Source organism: Pristiophorus japonicus, chromosome X (genome assembly GCF_044704955.1).
Source record: "Pristiophorus japonicus isolate sPriJap1 chromosome X, sPriJap1.hap1, whole genome shotgun sequence".
NCBI lineage: Eukaryota > Metazoa > Chordata > Chondrichthyes > Pristiophoridae > Pristiophorus > Pristiophorus japonicus.
The window spans coordinates 35,584,409-35,609,898 of NC_092010.1; the positions used below are offsets into that span (position 1 = coordinate 35,584,409).

The 25,490-nt window shown below is 47.9% G+C and overlaps 1 protein-coding gene across 3 annotated transcripts; it reads left to right on the forward strand.

Moving 5' to 3' along the window:
• The first annotated feature begins 3,888 nt into the window (after nucleotides 1-3,888).
• Nucleotides 3,889-20,170, forward strand: LOC139240870 (protein S100-B-like). 3 transcript variants are annotated; one of them, XM_070869371.1, is made up of 4 exons: nucleotides 7,880-7,995; nucleotides 16,207-16,246; nucleotides 18,024-18,173; nucleotides 19,775-20,170. In XM_070869371.1, the coding sequence occupies exons 3-4, from the start codon at nucleotides 18,042-18,044 to the stop codon at nucleotides 19,916-19,918; spliced, it is 276 nt and encodes a 91-aa protein (XP_070725472.1). In that variant the 5' UTR covers nucleotides 7,880-7,995; nucleotides 16,207-16,246; nucleotides 18,024-18,041; the 3' UTR covers nucleotides 19,919-20,170. The 3 variants fall into 3 exon arrangements, with proteins under 3 accessions (XP_070725474.1, XP_070725473.1, XP_070725472.1); XM_070869373.1 differs by lacking the exons at nucleotides 7,880-7,995; nucleotides 16,207-16,246 and adding an exon at nucleotides 3,889-4,144; XM_070869372.1 differs by lacking the exons at nucleotides 7,880-7,995; nucleotides 16,207-16,246 and adding an exon at nucleotides 5,562-5,662.
• Nucleotides 20,171-25,490: the final 5,320 nt, after the last annotated feature.

Sequence of the window (25,490 nt, forward strand, 5' to 3'; positions counted from 1 at the left end):
AAAACTGTACACAATACTCCAGGTGTGGCCTCACCAAGGCCCTGTACAACTGTAGCAACACCTCCCTGCCCCTGTATTCAAATCCCCTCGCTATGAAGGCCAACATGCCATTTGCTTTCTTAACCGCCTGCTGTACCTGCATGCCAACCTTCAATGACTGATGTACCATGACACCCAGGTCTCGTTGCACCTTCCCTTTTCCTAATCTGTCACCATTCAGATAATAGTCTGTCTCTCTGTTTTTACCACCAAAGTGGATAACCTCACATTTATCCACATTATACTTCATCTGCCATGCATTTGCCCACTCACCTAACCTATCCAAGTCACTCTGCAGCCTAATAGCATCCTCCTCGCAGCTCACACTGCCACCCAACTTAGTATCATCCGCAAATTTGGAGATACTGCATTTAATCCCCTCGTCTAAATCATTAATGTACAATGTAAACAGCTGGGGCCCCAGCACAGAACCTTGCGGCACTCCACTAGTCACTGCCTGCCATTCTGAAAAGTACCCGTTTACTCCTACTCTTTGCTTCCTGTCTGACAACCAGTTCTCAATCCACGTCAGCACACTACCCCCAATCCCATGTGCTTTAACTTTGCACATTAATCTCTTGTGTGGGACCTTGTCGAAAGCCTTCTGAAAGTCCAAATATACCACATCAACTGGTTCTCCTTTGTCCACTTTACTGGAAACATCCTCAAAAAATTCCAGAAGATTTGTCAAGCATGATTTCCCTTTCACAAATCCATGCTGACTTGGACCTATCATGTCACCATTTTCCAGATGCACTGCTATGACATCCTTAATAATTGATTCCATCATTTTACCCACTACTGAGGTCAGGCTGACCGGTCTATAATTCCCTGTTTTCTCTCTCCCTCCTTTTTTAAAAAGTGGGGTTACATTGGCTACCCTCCACTCCATAGGAACTGATCCAGAGTCAATGGAATGTTGGAAAATGACTGTCAATGCATCCGCTATTTCCAAGGCCACCTCCTTAAGTACTCTAGGATGCAGGCCATCAGGCCCTGGGGATTTATCTGCCTTCAATCCCATCAATTTCCCCAACACAATTTCCCGACTAATAAAGATTTCCCTCAGTTCCTCTTCCTTACTAGACCCTCTGACCCCTTTTATATCCGGAAGGTTGTTTGTATCCTCCTTAGTGAATACCGAACCAAAGTACTTGTTCAATTGATCCGCCATTTCTTTGCTCCCCGTTATGACTTCCCCTGATTCTGACTGCAGGGGACCTACGTTTGTCTTCACCAACCTTTTTCTCTTTACATACCTATAGAAACATTTGCAATCCGCCTTAATGTTCCCTGCAAGCTTCTTCTCATACTCCATTTTCCCTGTCCTAATCAAACCCTTTGTCCTCCTCTGCTGAGTTCTAAATTTCTCCCAGTCCCCAGGTTCGCTGCTATTTCTGGCCAATTTGTATGCCACTTCCTTGGCTTTAATACTATCCCTGATTTCCCTAGATAGCCACGGTTGAGCCACCTTCCCCTTTTTATTTTTACGCCAGACAGGAATGTACAATTGTTGTACTTCATCCATGCGGTCTCTAAATGTCTGCCATTGCCCATCCACAGTCAACCCCCTAAGTATCATTCGCCAATCTATCCTAGCCAATTCACGCCTCATACCTTCAAAGTTACCCTTCTTTAAGTTCTGGACCATGGTCTCTGAAATTACTGTTTCATTCTCCATCCTAATGCAGAATTCCACCATATTATGGTCACTCTTCCCCAAGGGGCCTCGCACAATGAGATTGCTAATTAATCCTCTCTCATTACACAACACCCAGTCTAAGATGGCCTCCCCCCTAGTTGGTTCCTCAACATATTGGTCTAGAAAACCATCCCTTATGCACTCCAGGAAATCCTCCTCCACCGTATTGCTTCCAGTTTGGCTAGCCCAATCTATGTGCATATTAAAGTCACCCATTATAACTGCTACACCTTTATTGCATGCACCCCTAATTTCCTGTTTGATGCCCTCCCCAACATCCCTATTACTGTTTGGAGGTCTGTACACAACTCCTACTAACGTTTTTTGCCCTTTGGTGTTCTGCAGCTCTACCCATATAGATTCCACATCATCCAAGCTAATGTCTTTCCTAACTATTGCATTAATCTCCCCTTTAACCAGCAATGCTACCCCACCTCCTTTTCCTTTTATTCTATCCTTCCTGAATGTTGAATACCCCTGAATGTTGAGTTCCCAGCCCTGATCATCCTGGAGCCACGTCTCCGTAATCCCAATCACATCATATTTGTTAACATCTATTTGCACAATTAATTCATCCACCTTATTGCGGATACTCCTTGCATTAAGACACAAAGCCTTCAGGCTTGTTTTATTAACACCCTTTGTCCTTTTAGAATTTTGCTGTACAGTGGCCCTTTTTGTTCTTTGCCTTGGGTTTCTCTGCCCTACACTTTTCCTCATCTCCTTTCTGTCTTTTGCTTTTGGCTCCTTTTTGTTTCCCTCTGTCTCCCTGCATTGGTTCCCATCCCCCTGCCATATTAGTTTAAATCCTCCCCAACAGCACTAGCAAACACTCCCCCTAGGACATTGGTTCCAGTCCTGCCCAGGTGCAGACCGTCCGGTTTGTACTGGTCCCACCTCCCCCAGAACCGGTCCCAATGCCCCAGGAATTTGAATCCCTCCCTGCTGCACCACTGCTCAAGCCACGTATTCATCTGCGCTATCCTGCGATTCCTACTCTGACTATCACGTGGCACTGGTAGCAATCCCGAGATTACTACTTTTGAGGTCCTACTTTTTAATTTAGCTCCTAGCTCCTTAAATTCGTTTCGTAGGACCTCATCCCTTTTTTTGCCTATGTCGTTGGTACCAATGTGCACCACGACAACTGGCTGTTCTCCCTCCCATTTTAGAATGTCCTGCACCCGCTCCGAGACATCCTTGACCCTTGCACCAGGGAGGCAACATACCATCCTGGAGTCTCGGTTGTGGCCGCAGAAACGCCTATCTATTCCCCTCACAATTGAATCCCCTATCACTATCGCTCTCCCACTCTTTTTCTTGCCCTCCTGTGCAGCAGAGCCAGCCACGGTGCCATGAACTTGGCTGCTGCTGCCCTCCCCTGATGAGTCATTCCCCTCAACAGTACCCAAAGCGGTGTATCTGTTTTGCAGGGGGATGACCGCAGGGGACCCCTGCACTACCTTCCTTGCTCTACTCTTCCTGCTGGTCTTCCATTCCCTATCTGGCTGTGGACCCTTTCCCTGCGGTAAGACCAACTCACTACACGTGATACTCACGTCATTCTCAGCATCGTGGATGCTCCAGAGTAAATCCACCCTCAGCTCCAATTCCGTAACGCGGACCGTCAGGAGCTGGAGGCGGATACACTTCCCGCACACATAGTCGTCAGGGACACCGGAAGCGTCCCTGAGTTCCCACATGGTACAGGAGGAGCATAACACCCGACCGAGCTCTCCTGCCATGACTTAACCCTTAGATACACTTAAATTGGTAATAACAATGTTAAAAGTTACTGACCAATATAAGAAGAAAAAGAAAAACTACTCACCAATCACCAGCCAATCACTTACCCCCTAGGCTGTGACGTCACCTTTGTTTTTTTGCCTTCTCCCTGTAGCTGCACCGGTACGCCTCTCGCCGACCCCGGACTCGCGCTGCTCCGAGCTCCCGCCTCCTCGACTCCCGCTGGCCTTTATAGGCCTCTCGCCGACCCTGGACTCGCGCTGCTCCGAGCTCCCGCCTCCTCGACTGACTGCCCGACTCCCGCTGGCCTTTATAGGCCTCTCGCCGACCCCGGACTCACGCTGCTCCGAGCTCCCGCCTCCTCGACTCCCGCTGGCCTTTATAGGCCTCTCGCCGACCCCGGACTCGCGCTGCTCCGAGCTCCCGCCTCCTCAACTGACTGCCCGACTCCCGCTGGCCTTTATAGGCCTCTCGCCGACCCCGGACTCACGCTGCTCCGAGCTCCCGCCTCCTCGACTGACTGCTCGACTCCCGCTGGCCTTTATAGGCCTCTCGCCGACCCCGGACTCGCGCTGCTCCGAGCTCCCGCCTCCTCGACTGACTGCTCGAAGGTTGTGGGTTTAAGCGTCACTCCAGCGACTAAAGTACATGATTTAGGTTAGCACTTCAGTGCAGGACTTGAAGGAGTGCAGCATTGTTGGGAGTGTTATTTTTCAGATGTTAAGCTGAGGCCCTGCCTGTATGTAAAAGATTCCATGATGCTATTTGAAGAAGCAGGAGTTCTCCTGGTGTCTTAGACAATGTCGGTCACTGAAGCAACACCATCAGCACATTATTTATCCCACTGTTGTTTGTGCGCAAGTTGGCTGCTGTGTTTGGCAACATAACAGTGACTACACTTCAAAATAATTAATGTGAAGTGCTTTGGAAGTCCTGAAGATATAAAAGGTGCCATATAAATGGCAAAAAGAAAGACATTGTTTCTTTCTTTTTGTCAGAGTCTCTGGTGCTTCAGTATTACAGCACAACCACACCATGTGTTATATTTTTCCACTTTTTTTTTCATTTCCTTCAGAACAGTTTGAATCCAATTTAATTAGATCACAGAATAAACTTATTCAAAATTTTTAAAAATATGCTTTAATGGCTTTTATCTCACCATCTCCCTTTCATGTCCTTCCAGGCTGTGCACCGAGTGCTCAGGCTGGAGAATTGGCTGACAGCCATAAAGATCAGCAAAACCTCCCACAAAGGCACTGATAACTTGGTGCTGAATAGTAACCCAAGGCAGTCACCTCACATCCTAATACCCTGTCACTTGTCAGCTAGTCAACCTCACTCCTTGATCAGTGATGTGCCAGTTTACAGCAGCAAGTTATCTGCTCATCTCAGTCAGAAAAATGATGTGTGGGGACTGAAGTGGTTGGGGGGGGGGTTAAGAGAGGTTCCTCGGAGACTATGGCGCCCAGTGAATTTTTTGGCGCCGAAGCTCAATCCAAAGATTCTCCAATGTCGGGGTGCCAGCGTCTACTACCAGTGCCAGAATGTTTGGTGCCGAAGATTCTGGCACTGGTGTACCTGTAAAAGAAGGTACCGCGCCATTTCTGGGCATAAGGCAAACTTTCCCCACCAACAAAATGTTTAAAACCAGCGCAGAGACCCTAGAAGCACCAAAGGAAAAACCCTTACCTGCAGTTAGAGAATCCGTGCTGCCCCCCGCTGCTAGCCCTGGCCGAAGGAACTCCCTGTATCTTACAAATAAACTTTAAGGTAATTTAAAAACCAAATACTAACTATATGCAGGTATAAAATTAAAAATAAATATAAACTTACCATTACTGATACTCCTGCGATGAAAAATGAATGATGGCAAAAAAGAAAAAATCTTTTACCATTTTCCATCGATGTTCTCACTGCCCAAAATACTCCAAATAGTTAAGGGGAACCTTTTGAAACCTCCAATAATGAAAAATCAGCATACCAATCGAAATCTTCTTCTGGCATCCAGTGCAGCCTTCTCCCCACTCTCCCGGACGTCGAATGCAGCCGCTGCTATCCCAGGCCGAAGGTCCTCCAACCACGCGGCCCGCTGCTAACCCAGGCCCAAGGTCTGCACACAAAGGACAGTGCAAGACACTCCAGGTTCGAAGGAAAGCAGCAGTGATCTCTATAAAGGTGGAACATATTGAATTAAAAAAATAATCCCAACACAAATCTTTTATGTTTTTTATGGAGTATTGGAGTGCTTAGGTGGAAAATACATAATTTATATTAAATGTTCCCACCACAAATCGTTTGTTTTAAAGGAGCTTCGGAATGTTGGAGTGCTTAGGTGGACAATAATACTAAGTTGTTCATGGATCCAGACTGGGTGAGAGTCACTGATACATGCACCATGGTACTTCATTGCATGCATCAGTGACCCAGAACAAGGCAGGATCCATGAATGCCTTTGTGCTGGAATCTGCCCCTGTATCATTTAAACTAATAGATTGCAAGGGCTGAGGCCATTTTACATGTGGAGTCCAGTTATCCTGTAATATTTATTAGTGCAGCATTAAAAAAATGAAGTACAGGAGTCAGATTAGAAGTCCAAAATTAAAATGTTTATTAAACATTTGTACAGCAGTTATAATTAGCTTGACTATACTTATCTTTAAACCTTCGTAACTTTAAAAACTTTATTCAAAACCGTGACAAACTTTACAAAGATCAACTAAAGCAACCAAAAAACAAAGAAAACATCTATCCTCTTACTTAGCGCTGTGCACCAATCCTGCTCCAGTAGATGCCGCTACCCCTGCACGTGCCTGTAGTTGCAGACTTCTGCTTCCTTGCCCCCCCGTACCCCCAGGTGTATTCTGTTTCTTTTCCGGCGTGGCGTTTCTTGATGCTGGGCTACAACAGGGACAGGACCAAAATGTGTCATAGTGGAATGTCCGGGTACCTCTTCGTAGTCAACCCTCAGCCTCAGGATCAACCCTTGAATTTTGTGCAGAGTGGAAAGTACTCCTTGCATTAAGGACAGCCTGGGTGAGCACCCCCTATTGCCGATACTACCTCGTTCAATTGTCCCAAAAGTCTTTCAACCTGTAATGACAGTTCCCCCCAACTCTGCCCTCACCCCATCAAAGGCTTCCAGGAGCAATCGAGATTGTTGGATGTTCTTCCCTCTCATCCCCACAAGATGTCCCATGTTCTCAGAGTCCAGTGTTTCTGCATCAGGTTTGGAGTTCGCCCTCCTATGACGTCTCGCAGGTGTGGCGTCACACCTAGAAAAGTCCCCTCGCTTGATTCACTCGTGAAAGGACTTGGAATCCTCGAGGGTTCAGCACCTCCAAATCCAGGGTAACCATCTCGTCTTCTTGTTGCCCATCATTCTCCTGAGTTGGAATATCTGGTGTGGCATTTTCTTGGAACATTCTCTCCTTCAACTTCAGGTGCACCTTCGGTCTCCTCCTGATGCTCAACCTCTGCGAAACAAAAGATAGATGCTTGGTTAGCAGCATTGAGGAAGGAGAAGCGTAGGAAGCACACGCAGTACGTAACATTTAGCCAACCCAGGCTCTGCAATTTGCAGGGCTTACCCTCTAATGGAAAACTGGGCCCAGCTTCTGCATTGATTGTTGGTCTCCTGTGACATTTAATCATTGATGCTATCCTCTGCTCCAAGGCTGTTAGTTGCAGCCTACTTGGCGGACCTCCTCCAGTTTGTGACCGTTCTCAGTTGATCTGTGACACCATCTTCTGCAAAGATGAAAATTTAACTTTTTAAAAGAGAATCCTTCTGAACACGCGCACACACACATGGATCACAGATGTTATTGCAGTGCATAAATATACATATATTTAAAAGCTCAAATAAATGTAAGTTTAATGTATTACTTACAGTCACTGCTTGTTCAAGGTCCTACCACTTCTTTTTCAGCTACGCACCAGTTCTCGGGGTGAGGGACATTCCATTAAACTTGACTGTGACCTGGTCCCAAACTTATGCGAGTGCAGATGGTTTAAGCTTATTTTTAAATCGAAGCTCCCCTTGTTCTCAAGAACTCCCCATCTACTCTCAATTAAGTCTACCAGCGGCTCAATTTCTTCCGTGAGCAGTCTCTTCACCCTTGCGGTTTTCCCTTCTCCATCCCTGGCTCTTCCGCCTTCTCTGCGTCCTTCCATTGCAGCCACCTCGTGAACGAAGCTGTATTTCCTACCTGCGAATCCACCTCTAGCACCAATGGATTCTCAATGGTGATCCACACAGTCCCCACACGTGCCGCTTTTTAAAATTCTTCCTATTGTGCATGTGCAAATGGGGTTTTTTTTGTGCTTATTTTAAGTGCGATGCGCATACGCGATTTGGTACCCGTTTTTTTTTCATCGCATGCGCTGTGCGGTTTCATCGCACATTGGAGGCTCCGCCCTGCAGATTCGGATCAGGTAGCACGGCGGTGAGAAAACTCTGCATTTTTATTCTCAGCACCGAGGGGCTGAAAAAAAAAACGGGCGTCCAGGTAAGTGAACGCCATTTTTCTTCTTTAGGGAAACTTGGGCCCACTAATCTAGTGGGCTGGTACAAGTGCCGTTCTCTCTTCTAACTCCAGGGCAACCTGAATTGCAACATTACAGCAGTGATTACACATCAAAAAATACTTCATTGGTTGTAAAGCGCTTTGGGATGTCCGGTGGTCGTGAATATAAATGCAAGTCTTTCGTTGAAAACTTGCCTCAGAGTCAACAGATGGCTCTGCTTGTTATTGAAATAAACATTTCTGACCACGTTGCCAAGTTTGAAGTGGAAAAGGGAATGGGATTTTCATTTCAAGCTTTGGGGAACAGACCTGGGGCACGCAAACGTACATATCGACACGTAATGCATGAAATACAGTGAATAAACTGTTTATAGAATTCATATGAGATTATAGATAACTGAAATAATTGTTATTCAATGACCCGTTGTTTGAATAATTTATTCAGGTATGTGTACTGGAACTAATTTCCAACTTCACTCAGTCCCCAGAACTGCCTTCAGGGCAACCATTACACCTGGTCGAGAGAGATCTGGGCGGTCACCTCACACATTGCAGTAGTGACAACCCCTTATCTTTGTTTCTTCTCTTCAGTGACATCATGATCAATATGCAAACAAAGCTTACCACAGCCTCTGAAACGCCTAAAACTGTACTGTTTTCTCGACTCACTTTAACCTACACCTGTGTCGTGTCTCCTCAAATCTAGCATTCTGTCTAATTCCTTCTGCAGTCATGTAGTACCAAGCTGGATGAAGGTTGGATAGGAGGAAGTTATGAGAGTCATCTTTGGAAAGGACAAGAAGAAATGGCTGCTGGAGGGCACAAAGTCAGCAGTGTCAGTTGCCACTGACAAGGATCCGCAGGAAAAGTCCCCAGTAGTCAGGTGCATCGGGGAACAAGACCCAATTGAGATCGGGGGAGGGAGGAGAGCCCAGGGCAGGAGAGGCCCATGGTTTCCTTGTGGGGCCCGGAGGATTAAAATATATCTTACCTTCTCAGCCCTACCCTGTTGCATTGACATCAGTTGTAGCGCCACCCCCTAGCCCCCCCCCCCCCCCCTACTGCAGCTCCATGGAATATCAGCTAACTCATCACAGACCAGGAATCTGACCTGGGACCTTTAGAATTTTAAAATTGAGACGTTGGCAGATCGGGAGCCAATGCAGCTCAGCGAGTAAAGGGGTGATAAGAATATAGGACAAATTGCATGGACTGTAGAGATAGATGCCACTTAATCACGGTCCCAGTGAATGATATAATAAATTGTTTGACCATTTAGATGCTGATCAGATTGCTACTTACGAAGATGAGAATGGGGATGGGAATCTGCTGCTTAATTGGGCCTTGTGCAAGTGTGCCATTCCTATTATATGGCATGGGTGGGTGTGGAGTTCCTCATCCCCTATTGCTGTATCCCTACCCTGGGTGACATCCTTTTTATCCTTGCGAGGGCTGGAATCCGCCCTATCTCTGCTGCATATCAACTGATTATTGATATTAAGATTATGCCTCATAGTGGGTGGTCATAAATATTCTAAAAGGTTTAGGCTGCATGATTCCAAAGCAAGCTTTCGATGTAGACTTTTCTGTTTGTCTTACATTCCTTTCACAAAAACGACATTGCACGAACCATCACTTTTTCGAGGTAAAAGATCGCATGGCATTCAAAGAAGAGCAGGGAAGCTCTAAATCCTGGCCAATATTTATCGATGTAACTATTTGTACTGCACTTTTTTTTGACAGACATGCGTCTGACGAGCCCCGGCCCTGTCAAGCTCTGCCCAAATCATTCCCTCCACGTGGTGCCAAGAAGCAGGACCTGAGGATCAGACTCTCTTCCGCCCCCGGCCGGCCAACCTGTGGCCGAGAGCGGCGGGCCTGGGGCCGAGAGGGGAGGGGCTGCGGGGAGAGAGGGGGAGGGGCTGCGGGGGGAGAGAGAGAGAGAGAGGAGGGGCTGGGAGTGGGAGAGAGAGAGGGGCTGGGGAGGGGAGAGAGAGAGAGGGAGAGAGAGGCTGGGGAGAGAGAGAGAGACGGGGCTGGGAGAGAGAGAGAGAGAGAGGGGCTGAGGGGGGGGGAAAGGGAGAGAGAGGGAGGCTGGGGGGAAGGGGAGAGAGAGAGGGGGGCTGGGGGGAGGGAGAGAGAGGGGGGCTGGGGGGAGGGAGAGAGAGGGGGGCTGGGGGGAGGGAGAGAGAGGGGGGCTGGGGGGAGGGAGAGAGAGGGGGGCTGGGGAGCGATAGCGAGCGCGAGGCTGGGGGGGGAGCGATAGCGAGCGCGAGGCTGGGGGGGGGGGAGCGATAGCGAGCGCGAGGCTGGGGGGGGGGGAGCGATAGCGAGCGCGAGGCTGGGGGGGGGGGGAGCGATAGCGAGCGCGAGGCTGGGGGGGGGGGGGAGCGATAGCGAGCGCGAGGCTGGGGGAGGGGGAGCGATAGCGAGCGCGAGGCTGGGGGGGGAGCGATAGCGAGCGCGAGGCTGGGGGGGGGAGAGCGATAGCGAGCGCGAGGCTGGGGGAGGGGAGCGATAGCGAGCGCGAGGCTGGGGGAGGGGGAGCGATAGCGAGCGCGAGGCTGGGGGGGGGAGCGATAGCGAGCGCGAGGCTGGGGGAGGGGGAGCGATAGCGAGCGCGAGGCTGGGGGAGGGGAGCGATAGCGAGCGCGAGGCTGGGGGAGGGGGAGCGATAGCGAGCGCGAGGCTGGGGGAGGGGGAGCGATAGCGAGCGCGAGGCTGGGGGGGGGAGCGATAGCGAGCGCGAGGCTGGGGGAGGGGGAGCGATAGCGAGCGCGAGGCTGGGGGAGGGGAGCGATAGCGAGCGCGAGGCTGGGGGAGGGGAGCGATAGCGAGCGCGAGGCTGGGGGAGGGGAGCGATAGCGAGCGCGAGGCTGGGGGGGGGGGAGCGATAGCGAGCGCGAGGCTGGGGGAGGGGAGCGATAGCGAGCGCGAGGCTGGGGGAGGGGGGAGCGATAGCGAGCGCGAGGCTGGGGGAGGGGAGCGATAGCGAGCGCGAGGCTGGGGGAGGGGGAGCGATAGCGAGCGCGAGGCTGGGGGAGGGGGGAGCGATAGCGAGCGCGAGGCTGGGGGGGGGGGGAGCGATAGCGAGCGCGAGGCTGGGGGAGGGGAGCGATAGCGAGCGCGAGGCTGGGGGGGGGGGGGAGCGATAGCGAGCGCGAGGCTGGGGGAGGGGAGCGATAGCGAGCGCGAGGCTGGGGGAGGGGAGCGATAGCGAGCGCGAGGCTGGGGGAGGGGAGCGATAGCGAGCGCGAGGCTGGGGGGGGGGGGAGCGATAGCGAGCGCGAGGCTGGGTGGGTGGGGAAAGCGAGCGCGAGGCTGGGGGGGAGCGAGCGCGAGGCTGTGGGGGTGGGGGAGCGAGCGCGAGGCTGTGGGGGGGAAACAAGTGCGAGCGCAAGGCTGGGGGAGTGGGGAGCAGAGACGGGGGCGTGGGGGGTAGAGACGGGGGCGTGGGGGGTAGAGACGGGGGCGTGGGGGGTAGAGACGGGGGCGTGGGGGGTAGAGACGTGGGCGTGGGGGGTAGAGACGGGGGCGTGGGGGGTAGAGACGGGGGCACGGGCGGGGGCAGAGACGGGGGCATGGGGGGTAGAGACGGGGGCGTGGGGGGTAGAGACGCGGGCGTGGGGGGTAGAGACGCGGGCGTGGGGGGTAGAGACGCGGGCGTGGGGGGTAGAGACGGGGGCGTGGAGGGTAGAGACGTGGGCGTGGGGGGTAGAGACGTGGGCGTGGGGGGTAGAGACGTGGGCGTGGGGGGTAGAGACGGGGGCGTGGGGGGTAGAGACGTGGGCGTGGGGGGTAGAGACGTGGGCGTGGAGGGTAGAGACGTGGGCGTGGGGGGTAGAGACGTGGGCGTGGGGGGTAGAGACGTGGGCGTGGGGGGTAGAGACGGGGGCGTGGAGGGTAGAGACGTGGGCGTGGAGGGTAGAGACGGGGGCGTGGAGGGTAGAGACGGGGGCGTGGGGGGTAGAGACGTGGGCGTGGGGGGTAGAGACGGGGGCGTGGGGGGTGGAGACGCGGGCGTGGAGGGTAGAGACGTGGGCGTGGGGGGTAGAGACGGGGGCGTGGAGGGTAGAGACGGGGGCGCGGGCGGGGAGGGTAGAGACGTGGGCGTGGGGGGTAGAGACGTGGGCGTGGGGGGTAGAGACGTGGGCGTGGGGGGTAGAGACGGGGGCGTGGGGGGTGGAGACGCGGGCGTGGAGGGTAGAGACGTGGGCGTGGGGGGTAGAGACGGGGGCGTGGAGGGTAGAGACGGGGGCGTGGAGGGTAGAGACGGGGGCGTGGAGGGTAGAGACGGGGGCGTGGGGGGTGGAGACGCGGGCGTGGAGGGTAGAGACGTGGGCGTGGGGGGTAGAGACGTGGGCGTGGGGGGTAGAGACGTGGGCGTGGAGGGTAGAGACGTGGGCGTGGAGGGTAGAGACGGGGGCGTGGAGGGTAGAGACGTGGGCGTGGGGGGTAGAGACGGGGGCGCGGGCGGGGAGGCAGAGACGTGGGCGTGGGGGGTAGAGACGGGGGCGCGGGCGGGGAGGCAGAGACGTGGGCGTGGGGGGTAGAGACGTGGGCGTGGAGGGTAGAGACGTGGGCGTGGGGGGTAGAGACGGGGGCGTGGGGGGTAGAGACGGGAGCGTGGGGGGTAGAGACGGGGGCGTGGGGGGTAGAGACGTGGGCGTGGAGGGTAGAGACGGGGGCGTGGGGGGTAGAGACGTGGGCGTGGGGGGTAGAGACGCGGGCGTGGGGGAAATCGGAAGGGAGAGAGGGAATTCAGGGAAGACAGATCACGTTCCTCTAACCTCCTGCAAGGGACATCGTTGGAGTGGATGCTATCCAGAAGTCATGACACTGTCGCTATTCATTTCATACCCAATAAACCTGTTAACAATCCGTACACAATGCCTGCCCCATCTATGGTGGGGTAGGGGGAGGGAGGATGCCCTTGCGCTGGGTTAAGGCACCGGCTGGGGGAGGGATGTGCTTGGACTGGGGTAATGCACTTTGGCTGGCCCTTGCTGTCTTCTGGGGAGCTCTGTTCTCTGTCATTTCAGGAAGTCCAAGTGGATCGAGTTACAATTTGCAAAGTCAGTGAGACCTCGGGATGGGCAGTTCCAGTTACACATTCCAGTGAAACTTCAGGGTGCGGCTTCACCTCCAAGGGGACCAATCAGAAACAAAGGGTGGAGCATGGCGGCCATTTTGGCAGTACAAATAAGCACGTCTTATATTTATCCCTCAACCAACATGACTAAAAACAAATTATCTGGTCATTGTCACATTGTTGTCTGTGGAACCTTGCAAACTGGCTGCTGCGTTTCCTACATTACAATAGTGACTACACTTCAAAAGTACTTCTTCATTAGCTGTAAAGTGCTTTGAAATGTAGCGAAAGATGCTATATAAATGCAAGTTCTTTCTTTCTAGATACAGGGAAACTATTCCTTCTATTGGGAGAATCCAGAACAAGAGGGCATAATCTTTAAATTAGAGCTAGGCCATTTAGGAGTGAAATCAGGAAACACAGTTTAACATAAAGGGCAGTAGAAATCTGGAACTCGCTCCTCAAAAAGCTATAGATGTTGGATCATTAAAATTTTCAAGACTGAGATCGATAGACTTTTGTTGGGTACAGATATCAAGGGATAGGGAACAAAAAGCAGGTAATTGGAGTTGAGGTGCAGATCAATCCTGATCTAATGAAATGCTAGAATATGCTCGAGGGGCTGAATGGCCTACTCCTGTTCCTAATACAGGTGCAGCGTCAAGAATCTGGAGTTCCAGAATCTGGAATGTTTCGGAATCCGGGACAATCGGTGGCAGGGTCGTCCGGAATCCGTAAAATGTTTCGGAATCCGGACCTGCCGACCCCGCAGCCCCGCCGCTGCCCTTAACTCAAGGCCGACTCGCTGGCCCGCCTGAACACCTCCTCGGCCTTGCCCCACCCAACGACCTCCTCGATGGGGCTGGCCCGCCCGAACACCTCCTCGGCGGGGGATCACCCGACATGAACAGCTCTTCGGCGGGGACCCCACCCCCACACTTTGACTTTCCAAAATCCGGAAATACCTGAACCTGGACTCAGGTGTTTCCGGATTCGTAATGTCGGAAAGCAAATCGAAAGCATGGAATCCGCAATGGCCTCGGTCCCGAGGGTTCCGGATTTTCAGCGCTGCACCTGTATATCTTAACCGCACCCTCAGAAATTCACCCTTTACTACAGCAGTATCTTTTTTTCATAGTAACAATGCTTATGGCTTCCCTGGTTGAAGGTTCCAATTTTACACTCCGTTGTTCCAAACTCAGGGTGAACTTGCACTAAGTTCATGCCCTCTAGGAACTAGATGACTGATTTCATGTTCCTGCACTCCCAGTGTTGAGTGAACCCCAGGGTAGTGCTTGCAGGAAATTGCGGACAGCATGATTATCCATTATGCACTCCCTGCTGCAAGTGTGGGACTGCAGTCCTTGGGGCCGAAATTCAGCTCCCCAATAAGGCCAGTTATCACCCGTTTGCAGCGGCCATGCGGCGGAGTCGAGCGGTCGACAATTTCTGGTCGAATGGCTGCCGCAAGCTAAATTCAACTCGGTCACCACTTCCGCCCCGCCGCTGCCGACCGGCCGGGACCCCCCACCTCCCGCGAAATTTAGTGAGCAAAATCTTATTGCCGCCAAGCGGCCGTCATTTTATTTTTTTTGCCAGCTAACTTCCATGTCGGCCAGACTATTGTGCCCCCGGGTTCGACTGGGCTGCCAATAGGCAGCCTGGCACCCCCTCTTGGGTGCCAGGCCGCTGGCCCGGCTGAAACCCTCCCTGATGGTCCAGTGTCCGATCGCGACTGATGGCCGATTCGCTCCCCTTTAACGGAGGCGGGATACACGGTGACACAGACGCGCAATGACATCACCACCGCTCCGCTGCTGAGTGACAGCATCGGAGAATCCGTCCCACCTCCACTTCGGCCCCTCACCAGCATTCACCGCTGCACTTCTGCCCCCTTTATGACCAACTTCCTGGCCAATTGAATAAAAAGGCGAATTTCGCGAAAGAGGGGCCCTCTTCCGAAACTGTCGTAAAAACTCTTTTTAAAAAAAAAAAGGTAGGAGCGCCAGCTTTCCGGCAGGCTAAATTTTGTCCCCCTTAAGTTCAAACAACTTACTCCACTCAATGTAACCTTAATGACTAATTCTATTGCACCACCATCCCACACCCATTATTGTGCCAAGTCATTGTTCTCAACACTCAAAACTCTGCTTTGAATTACACGAGGGTAAATGCATCTAGCCATAGAATTACATAGAATTTTACAGCACAGAAACAGGCCATTAGGCCCAATACATTTATGCCTGTGGTTATGTTCCACACAAGCCTCCTCTCACCTTACTTCATCTCACCCAATCAATATATCCTTCTATTCCTTTCTCCCTCATGCACTTATCTAGCTTCCATTGAACTGCATCGATTAAATGCATAAGCTTTCAAGTTTGTTTTGGAAATTGACACTGACTTAGCAGAAAATGCCTAATGCACTTCTACACTTAGTGATCCATTAAAGCATTAAAAGCACAGTATTAAAATCAAATCAAAGGCAATTAGCAACATGCCCAGGTCCATTGGTGCTCTATGCTACGCGAAATGTTGACAGTAAAACGTGGTTCTTACAATGCACCAATGAATAATGACGGATACTAAGATAACTAAAAGGAGTCAAAGCTGCTAAGTCCAACTCATTGCATTCGAGCATCAAGCAGAGACAGACCTAGAAGTGAAATACAAGGTGAGGATACAGCCCTTCTGGCAAAATTATTTCTTCCAAATTGTAATGCTGCAATTACAAAATATTGGATTTCATAATTCATCTTTTAGCATCTTGTTTAGCTTATTTTTGTTAAATGAAGCATATTGATATTTTCACAGGAATAATGGCCGAGAAATTCGGCCATGCAGCGCCTGTCTTTCGGGGGCTAAACGGTCTGCAATATTGCATGTTCATTATGAGCTGGAAATGCATCACCCACCATATTGTAAAATGCCAAAATGAAAATCGGTGTGCAGTGCCCACACCTGAAACAGGTTATTCCCTTTGCATATGCAAATAAGGGGCCTAACTAACATTTGTTTGAGGCCACCTGTCCAAGATTGGTTTACCCCAAGGCAGCTGGCACCAGCACTCCGGCTAAATGTATGCTTGTTTTTTCTAACAGGCGGTGCTTAAAGAGACTGCTGTGAGCCACAACCAACAAGGTAAGTTTTAAAAATATACTTACCTGAATGTGGAGCCGGGCGGAGCAGGAGGTCTCCTCCTGACCCCACATTAACAAAATGCGGACCGCCGTTTTCCATATAAAGACTGTCCCCTCAGATGCTTTACTGGCTGTGTTTTAGTCAATATTATTATTTCATTTTGTAACAAAAGATGGAGTAATGTCAGTCTAGTTACCAGGTACAAATGTGACGGAGGCTGTGTTTCCAAATGTACAAACTGGGATGTGAATTAAATGCATGCGTGAGGGATTGTTACTGCAATAGTGTAGCTAGGGCGAGTACGATTACACGACTGATGGGAGGCTTCACCCAAGTGTTTTCATAAATTCAGCAGAGATATATAATATAAGGGATTGGATATTTTCATCAAATGAAACTTTTTAACATATCAATCAATTCAGGAGTTCTTATGCATCCCACTGTGCACTTTAGACGCTGAAAAATATAATCAACTTGGTTGCAGTTTTGTTTGGTTTTAGTTAAATGATGTTGCATGTAATTAAGGATGTGCTCACACTACAACTACAGCATCAATGTGAAGTCTATTTTCTTTGCACAATAGTTATAGTGCCTAGATCCAGAGTTCTCCTGGCCGGCCTCCCATCTTCCACCTGACATAAACTTCAACTCATTAAAAACTCTGCTACCCATATCCTAACTCCCACCAAGTCCCGTTCACCGATCACCTGTGCTCGCTGATCTACATTGGCTCCTGGTCCTGCAACACCTCAATTTTAAAGTTCTCATCCTTGTTTTCAAATCCCTCCACGGTCTCACCCCTCCCCATCTCTGTAACCTCCTCCAACCCTACAACTCTCCATATAGGCTGCACCCCCAAACTTGAGCCACCTCATAACTTAAAAAAAAAACTTGAATATAGGCTGCACCCACCAACTTAAACTGTTTTTTTTTCCTTTAGGAGATACAACATATATGCAAGATTTGTTTTTTTATAAATGGTTTGGTATCATCAGGGTATATACTTAACAGGTGATGCATGGGAATGAAGTGGTGCAGTGGATAGTCCCTGTCCTTTCACCTCTAGAACTTCAGTTTAAATCTAGCTCATGATAGGATAAAAAAATCTCCTCTCGGTGCTGGATATAAGGTTTAAAATGAAAAATAGTCTCATCCCAGTTCCTGGTGTGCCAGAGCTCACAGTATAAAATAACCTACAATTTGTCCTCTAATTCCAAATTTCTCTCAGACAGACCATTAGGATGCTTGATGTGGGAAATGGGCATGTCACAGTGAGGTTTGTTGAAAGACACTGCTGGGGCACAGTAACGGTGACTTTAATCTTGATCTGAACCTATAAGTGCTTAATACCGACACTGGATGCAAAAAACCCCAAAAAAGTGATTTTCTAGCCCTGTCCTCATAAAGCTGTATGTACTATACATATACAGTACGGGTGTGACGTCCGAAATCCGGAAACCTCGGGACCGAGGCCATTCCGGATATTTCCGGATTTCAGAATGTCTTTGCCTGGGCCGAGGTAGGTGGGGTCGGGCGGCCGAGGTAAGGGGGGGGGGGGGCGTTGTCATGCCGCCACGGTAAGTGAGTGGGGGAGGTCTGGCTGCCAAGGGGCGGGGTGAGATCGGGCCACCAAGGCGGGGGAGTCCGGATTTCAGAACATTTTCCGGACGACCCCACCACGGATCAGCCCGGTATCCGGATTCCGGAACATTCCGAATTTCAAACGCTCAACCTGTATACATAATTTTCTCCTCATATACTCTCTCTTTTTTAACAGGAATATTAACTGGGCGGAATGTCTGATCTGGAGAACGCGTTGATTGCAATCATAAAAATCTTCCACAAGTATACAGGATGCAAGAGAGATAAGCTCAAGAAAGCGCAACTAAAAGCTCTCGTCAACAACGAATTAAGTCAGTTTATTGAGGTAGAAAAGTTTATAAACAGTCAACAATAAGTATGTAATAACATTCCTGTTATTTGTGAGGCTCACATGGGAATATTGCTCATGTAATGCACATCTGATCAGCTGCTCCAAATATATGCTCCAGTTTTTACAGCTAATCTTTCATTGGGTTGCAGATTTTCACAGTAATTGAATTTTGTACATTAATTAGACCCAGAGCTGGACTTACTGGAAAAATGATCCAAATTTTTGTTGGCACTAGATAACATAAAGACTTTAGTTTTGTATGAACAAAAAAGACTTAGCAAATTGAAGACAAACCCTCAAACATACAAAATGTTACAGTACAGATATGTTAATTAGGGATGGGCAATAAATGCTGACATTACCAGTGATGCCCACAACCTGTGAATGAATAAATAAAAAAGTAACAACTTGCATTTATATAGCGACTTTAACGTCCCAAGGTGCTTCACAGGAGCGTTATCAAACTAAATTTGACACCAAGCTACATAAGAACATATTAGGGCCGACGAGGTAGGTTTTAAGGAGCGTCTTAAAGGAGGAAAGAGGAAAAAGGTCATTAGAGGTCAGCTATACACTTTATAAATAGCAGGTCATTATGGGTATGCACGGATAGCCATAACATCTCTCAACACAAAATGGATGAGTAGCTTTTTCTTCTGTAACTAATAAATCACTACAGAAATCACAGGAATGCATGGCTTTGAAAAGTGGAATTTCTTGAATCCGATTTTGTTAGTGGCTTGTCAATTACAGAGAAAAGCTGTTTCATTAAAAGAGGAATTTCACCCTCCCTAAATATTAGAAGTGTTGAAGGCTTTGATATGTAGTTATGATTGCTAAATGTATTCACATTTCTCAGACTATAAGAAAGCAGATAAGGCAATTTTCTACATTTTAAATTTTTCACCTAAACTGGATTAATATTTGACAATAGTGGCTAGCTTTGTCCAAAAATTGACTGAGATCTAAGTATCATTTGTCACTATAAAGTATGCATTCCAAATTAGTTTAAACCAAACCTTGCTAATGGGGTATGTCTCATGATGGTGTGACTCAGTTGTTGCTAGTATAAATTTCTCACTCATTTCTAACCCCATCATATGGAACCAGGAGGAGCAGGAGTATTGTGACTCAACGGAAGTTACAATCGCCCTGCCCCCATAGCCTGCTCCAATCCACCCTCCTGGGACTTACCCAAGGGCCACTGCCAGCGAGGCAGATGACCCGATGTTGATGTCTTCGCTCGGGTGAGCTTCTTGTGGAGGTACAACCAGTCACCGGCAGCTTGTTTCGAGTATGCTGCTGATGTCAGAGGATCAATTTCCATCAGTCCTTGGGCCTCTTGGTTCGGGTGCACGCGAGTCGCATAGCGCTGATTCTGGGTCCAAAAAGAGGCCCAGTGTCTCTATTTAGCAGCCAACCAAGAACAAGTGAAATACTCTTATTGTGTTCGACTGAAAATGAACATGAGTTCAGGATTAGATTTGAATCTGAGACCACACATTGCGCTCTACCATTCCAGTTGCTAGTTAATGTTTAATTCTGTTTGAATAAAGTGTCTAATGGTTTTCTGTCTTTCTGTCAACCTTACAAAGAATATAAAGGACCAAGAGACTCTGGATACACTCATGCTGGACTTGGATGAAAATGGTGATATGGAAATTGATTTTCAAGAATTTGCCACATTCGTTGCTATGATTACCTCAGCATGTCACGACTTCTTTGCTCCCCAGGAGTGAACTTTTGAACCAAGAGCATAAAGTGTACATTAGGTGTGCATACAGAAATGAGTTGAAGAACCTCAACTAGATAATGAGAATAAATATTCAAGCAGATAGAAACATAAACATCAGATCAGAACAAAAAGCACTTTGAAGATGCCAAGGAGGGCCAAGAGTATTGCATTCTTTAGAACTAGCATTTCTCACTCTGATAACTCTGACAAAGCCAATATTATATGCATATATGCTTTAAAAATAAGAGTATTCTAAATTGGGCTTTTTGTAAATCTAGCACTTAGAGAAATGTACACATTATAAGTTGCCTCTGAAGCTGTTGCTGTATTTTAAAATAACTAATTGTGCCAGAATTATTGATTTATTGGAAAATGTGAACTCACTAAAAGGATGTTACCCAAATGGAAAGTTTTATTGATTAAATAATGAATAAAGACAGCCATGAAATAAAGAGCAGGACCTTTACTGTGGTACTTCAGAGCTCCCCAGGCAGCAGGTGGTGTTCTGATAGACTAACATAATGTTCTTCAGAGCATCAGTCTAATGATAATAGAGCGCTTCATTCTCTAAATATCCATGGAGAACCCATTGCTCGGCATTAGGTACCCAACCTTCTTGCCTCCATGGCAGGGCAGGCTTCAGGCACATGGCCCACCTTTATGCTCACAGTATAGTCTTTTCTTACTACATTATAAAGTTTGAATGGAGTGCAGACATGAATGGTACAAAAAAAAGACACATGGGAAGCAGCTACAACTGACTTGGTATACAGTCCTATATAGATTTGTATTGCCAATTATTCCAATATATTATACTGGACAATTTTAACAGTACATTTTTCCTGGAACGTTTCCTCAGATTTTGGGTTGTGAGCACAGTTTGACATCCACAATAAATTTAAAGCAAATAAGTACAGTTAAAAAAAACTTAAGAGCGAGCGATGATATTTTATTTTAAAAGATACATCCATTGAACTATTAAAAAGATGTACTGGTTCAGCACCAACTGCACCAATTCCATACAACGTATAACATGTAACTTCCAGTATCATTACAGTTTAGCAAAGTATGTGTCTTTGTACATCAGATTGTCTCGGGAGCTTTGCAGGGTTACATTACACGTTTTAGGGATTCTAGGTTTTCATGCATGTATATATTATATTATATTATAACAGAAATGTTGGCCAAACCAAACCTATACTGATACATAATTCACTTGGCAGAAAAATTCACTGTTCTTGGGGAAGTAATGTAAGTTTGATTGTTTTTTTATTTTTGCGATTCATGTAGATGTGGCGAGTAAAGTATTGGGAATGTTTTTGGTGGTTTTTTTAAAGATTTTTTTTCCACGGAATCCTCTCTTAGGGTGCTCCGAGGCTGGCTGTTTACCTCAGGATTGTCATTTGCTCAGCTGGTCTAGCGCCCTAAAAGAGGTGTGGAACGCATGCCTTAGCACTCTGCTCCATACTCAGGGTCGAGCTGGTGAATTTTGTAGCAGGAGACGCAACAAACCATTTCCCGGCACAAAATTTACTGCTCCACCCGGGTTAACGCCGCAACAGAGGCAGAACTGAATTTCTATCCCCTACTATCCAAATAGTTGTACCATTTTCTATTAGATTCCTCAGTGTCTACATTACTGTTACTTACCAAAATTTACATAGTGTTCCAAAGCTCTTATGACAGGTAGACATCTAGGGGGAGAAATTGGCCTACTTTGTGCCTCCCGTTAGCGCCTCCGGGGGGTGATATTGGGGCGCAAGGCACTTACTGACCAGGCGTGGCAAATTACCGACATCCGCGAACTTCCATGGCGGATTAGTGCTGGCGTTAAAACTTACCGCCTCGATCTCCTGCACCCTGGAGATCGTGACATCATCCAGCGCCCTGTTATCTCCCTGGATGGAAAATTCGCTTCCACCCCCTGCAGCATCGCCAGGCAGCTGCTGGAGGTATTATGACCTCGGCTGGCCACTTGGGGAGCGCTAATTAACGGCAGTGGTGGTCAGGTAGGCCCAACATTGAATAATGTCCTCAGACGGCTGTGTATTCATTTTTTTCTGGGCCGCGATTCATCAGCCCTGCACTCTCTTAAGAGTGCTTGGGGCTACTCTGTGCGTATCGCAGGTGCCGTTGACGTCCATTCCGAGCCTTAGCCTTCAATGCCCGCAGCATTGGCCCTTCTCTTTAAAGGAGGGAAGGAGCTTGTGAAATGGGCAACACTGCACGGAACATTATGTAGCGCCCTACTGCTACCGCCACTCTCGTTCCATTGAGTGCTCCCAAGGGAAGTGGTAGCGCTAAACCGGAAGTTCACGTCGAATCATTTGCATAGCGCCCAGCGATACTTCTGCACTCCCGCAAAAGTTAGCACCTCAAACGGGGCGCCACGCAATTTCTAGCCCCTAATTTTCTGTCTCTAATAGGAACCCCAATTACAACCTTTAAAGGTGGGGGTTGCAGATAGAAAAGCCCAGGAAATAGAAAATGGGATTCTATTTTATACATCAGGGCATTGAACACAAAAGCAAGAAAGTGATTTTGAATTTGTACATGACATCAGTCAAGTCACAGTTGGCGTATTGTATACAGGTTTGGACATCCCATTATAGGAAGGATATCAGAGTCACGAAAAAGATATAGAGAAGATTCAATGGAATACCACCAGGAAAGAGGAGTTATAGTTGTGATGCAAGGCTGGAAAAATAGGGGCTTTTTTCATTGAAACAGTAAAAGTTAAGGGTATCTAACAGAGGTTTTCAAAATTATGAAAGGTTTTGAGAGAGTAAATAGTGAAAGAGTTTTTCCACTGGTTAGTAGGTGGTAACAAGGGGGCATAGAGTCATGTCATTGGAGTATGGAATGTTTTATCACAAATGGCAAAGACTACTACATCATTTAAAAGGGAAGTTATAAGTATTTGAAAAGGAAGAATGTAAAAGGATACAAGGAAAGACCAAGGAAATGGGATTAATGTAGAATCATAGAATCTTACAGCACCAAAGGAAGCCATTCGACCCGTCGTGCCAGTGATAGCTCCAATTGAAGAGTCAGCAACAGCACAGACACATTGGGCTGAATGGCCGCCCTATTTGTTGTGATTTCTTGGGTTCTAATAACAACCTGCATTCAAATATATGTGAGATGCACTGCAAAACTCTGGCTGCTTCCAACCTCAGAGCTGCTGTTGTAGTGAAAAACCTTTTTGTGATACCACTGTCTGTCCATTTTTAGAAGACATCAATATCTTCGTGCAAGTGCAATTTATGAAACAGATTTTACAATAAATACAAACCTAAAATATATATATTAAACTTAGGTTAAAAAGACAATGGTGCAACTAATATTATCTTCTCTTAGGTTACCTTACAGAATTATATAAAGCTGCTAACAGCGCCACAGAAATACTTGAATTCCAATCTAGATTTGGTTTAAGTGTACACCATTTCAGGAATTCTACTCCTTCCCAACATTCTGTTGTCGTATTACTTTCTGTTGCTTGCCTGTGCTAATCTTCGGAGGCGTCTTGTTTAACAAGGGCACAATTTGTATCACTGAACAAAAGCACAAATATATTACAAAGATTACAAACCGAGCAACAGCTACCCTCCACACACGTGCATCCTCACACATTACAATTAATATTTCTGACATAAATAATGTGTAGTTTTAAATAGTACTATTACAACAATTAGCACCTCATAATTCAGTTGGTTCAGTGGCAGGCTTGGGGCCGGAGATGCTGGGTTTGAATCAGATAAGGATTCATTCAGCCTTTCTAGAGTATTTTTGTATTGCACTGGTGCCACTATCCCCAACACACAGCTATCGCACAGCCAGCACCAATACTAGAGTAAACTTGCCAGATTTTCTAAGGCCAGTAGGCAAAACATCCCGTCCTCCGGCCTTAACAAATCTGGCACATTTACTTTGGGGTTACCGCTGGCAATGGGAGACCTGCATGTTGGGAGTCGAGGGCTCGAGCAAAATATAAAAGCTGTTAAAATTGGATAAAACTCATATCTTAGAATGTGGGAAGAAATCAGGAGATTTTGCACGGTCACAATATTTGTTCTTAGATGCTCCTCAGATATTTGGCACTGAAAACGGAGCTCAGCACTGCATCACTGCCTAATGGAGAGAGACTGCAGGCTTGCATATTATGCGAAGTAGATTGTAGGTAAGGCAAGGAGTGATTCAACTGATCAGCTGCACTGAAGTCAATGCCAATGACCAGATATAACAAGTACACTCTGACTAATTCACTCCTTTCAAAAGAATAACTAGTTGATCTCTCATGGTGTTGCACACAGGGAGTTACGGTCAAGGGCACTTTTCAGATTAGGCAGGGTTAGAGGGTGGGAAGATAACTGAAGCAGTGGGAGAGGGAAGAGAAGAGGTGGTTGCTGGAAAGTGTGGAAGGAGAGAAGGGGGGGGGGTGGGCAGAGAGAGAAAGAGTGAGGGACTGCGGATGGAATGAGGTAGAGGAGTAGGTTAGAGGGGAGGAGCTTAGGACGAGGCAACAGAAGGCACGGCCACCAATGGACATCTCTGCTTTTATACTCTCTTCTCTCTTGCAATAAAGGCCAACGTTCCATTTGCCTTCCTGATTACTTGCTGTACCTGCATACTAACTTTTTGTGTTTCATACACAAGGACCCCCAGGTGTCTCTGTACTGCAGCACTTTGCAATTTTTCTCTATTTAAATTATAATTTGCTTTTCTATTATTTCTGCCAAAGTGGATAACCTCCCATTTTCCCACATTATACTCCATCTGCCAAATTTTTTCCCACTCACTTAGTCTGTCTCTATCCCTTTGCAGATTTTGTGTGTCCTCCTCACAATTTGCTTTCCCACCCATCTTTGTATCATCAGCAAACTTGGCTACATTACACTCGGTCCCTTCATCCAAGTCATTAATAGATTGTAAATAGTTGAGGAATCAGCACCGATCCCTGCGGCACTTCACTAGTTACTGTTTGCCAACCATTAAATGACCCATTTATCCCGACTCTGTTTTCTGTTAGTTAACCAATCCTCTATCCATACTAATATATTACCCCCAACCCTGTGAGCTTTTATCTTGTGCAGTAACCTCTTATGTGGCACCTTATCGAATGCCTTCTGGAAATCCAAATACACCACATCCACTGGTTCCCCCTTATCCACCCTGCTCGTTACATCCTCAAAGAACTCCAGCAAATTTGTCAAACATGATTTCCCTTTCACAAAACCATGCTAACTCTGCTTGATTGAATCATGCTTTTCCAAATGTCCCAGGCTAACTGGTCTATAGTTTCCTGCTTTTTGTCTGCCTCCTTTTTTAAATACATACTTTTAAATACTTTCATGGTATGTGGGCAATTGCTGGCAAGGCTGCATTTATTGTGCATTTCTAGTTGCTCTGAGAATGGTGTTAGCTAGGAAATTCATTCGTAACCCAGCAACAATAAAAAGGCGATATATTTGTCCAAGTCAGGATGGAGTCTGACTTGGAGGTGATGGTGTGCCCACTATATTGCTGCTCTTGTCTTTTGAGATTCCAGTTAGATCAAAAGAAGCACCCCACCCCCC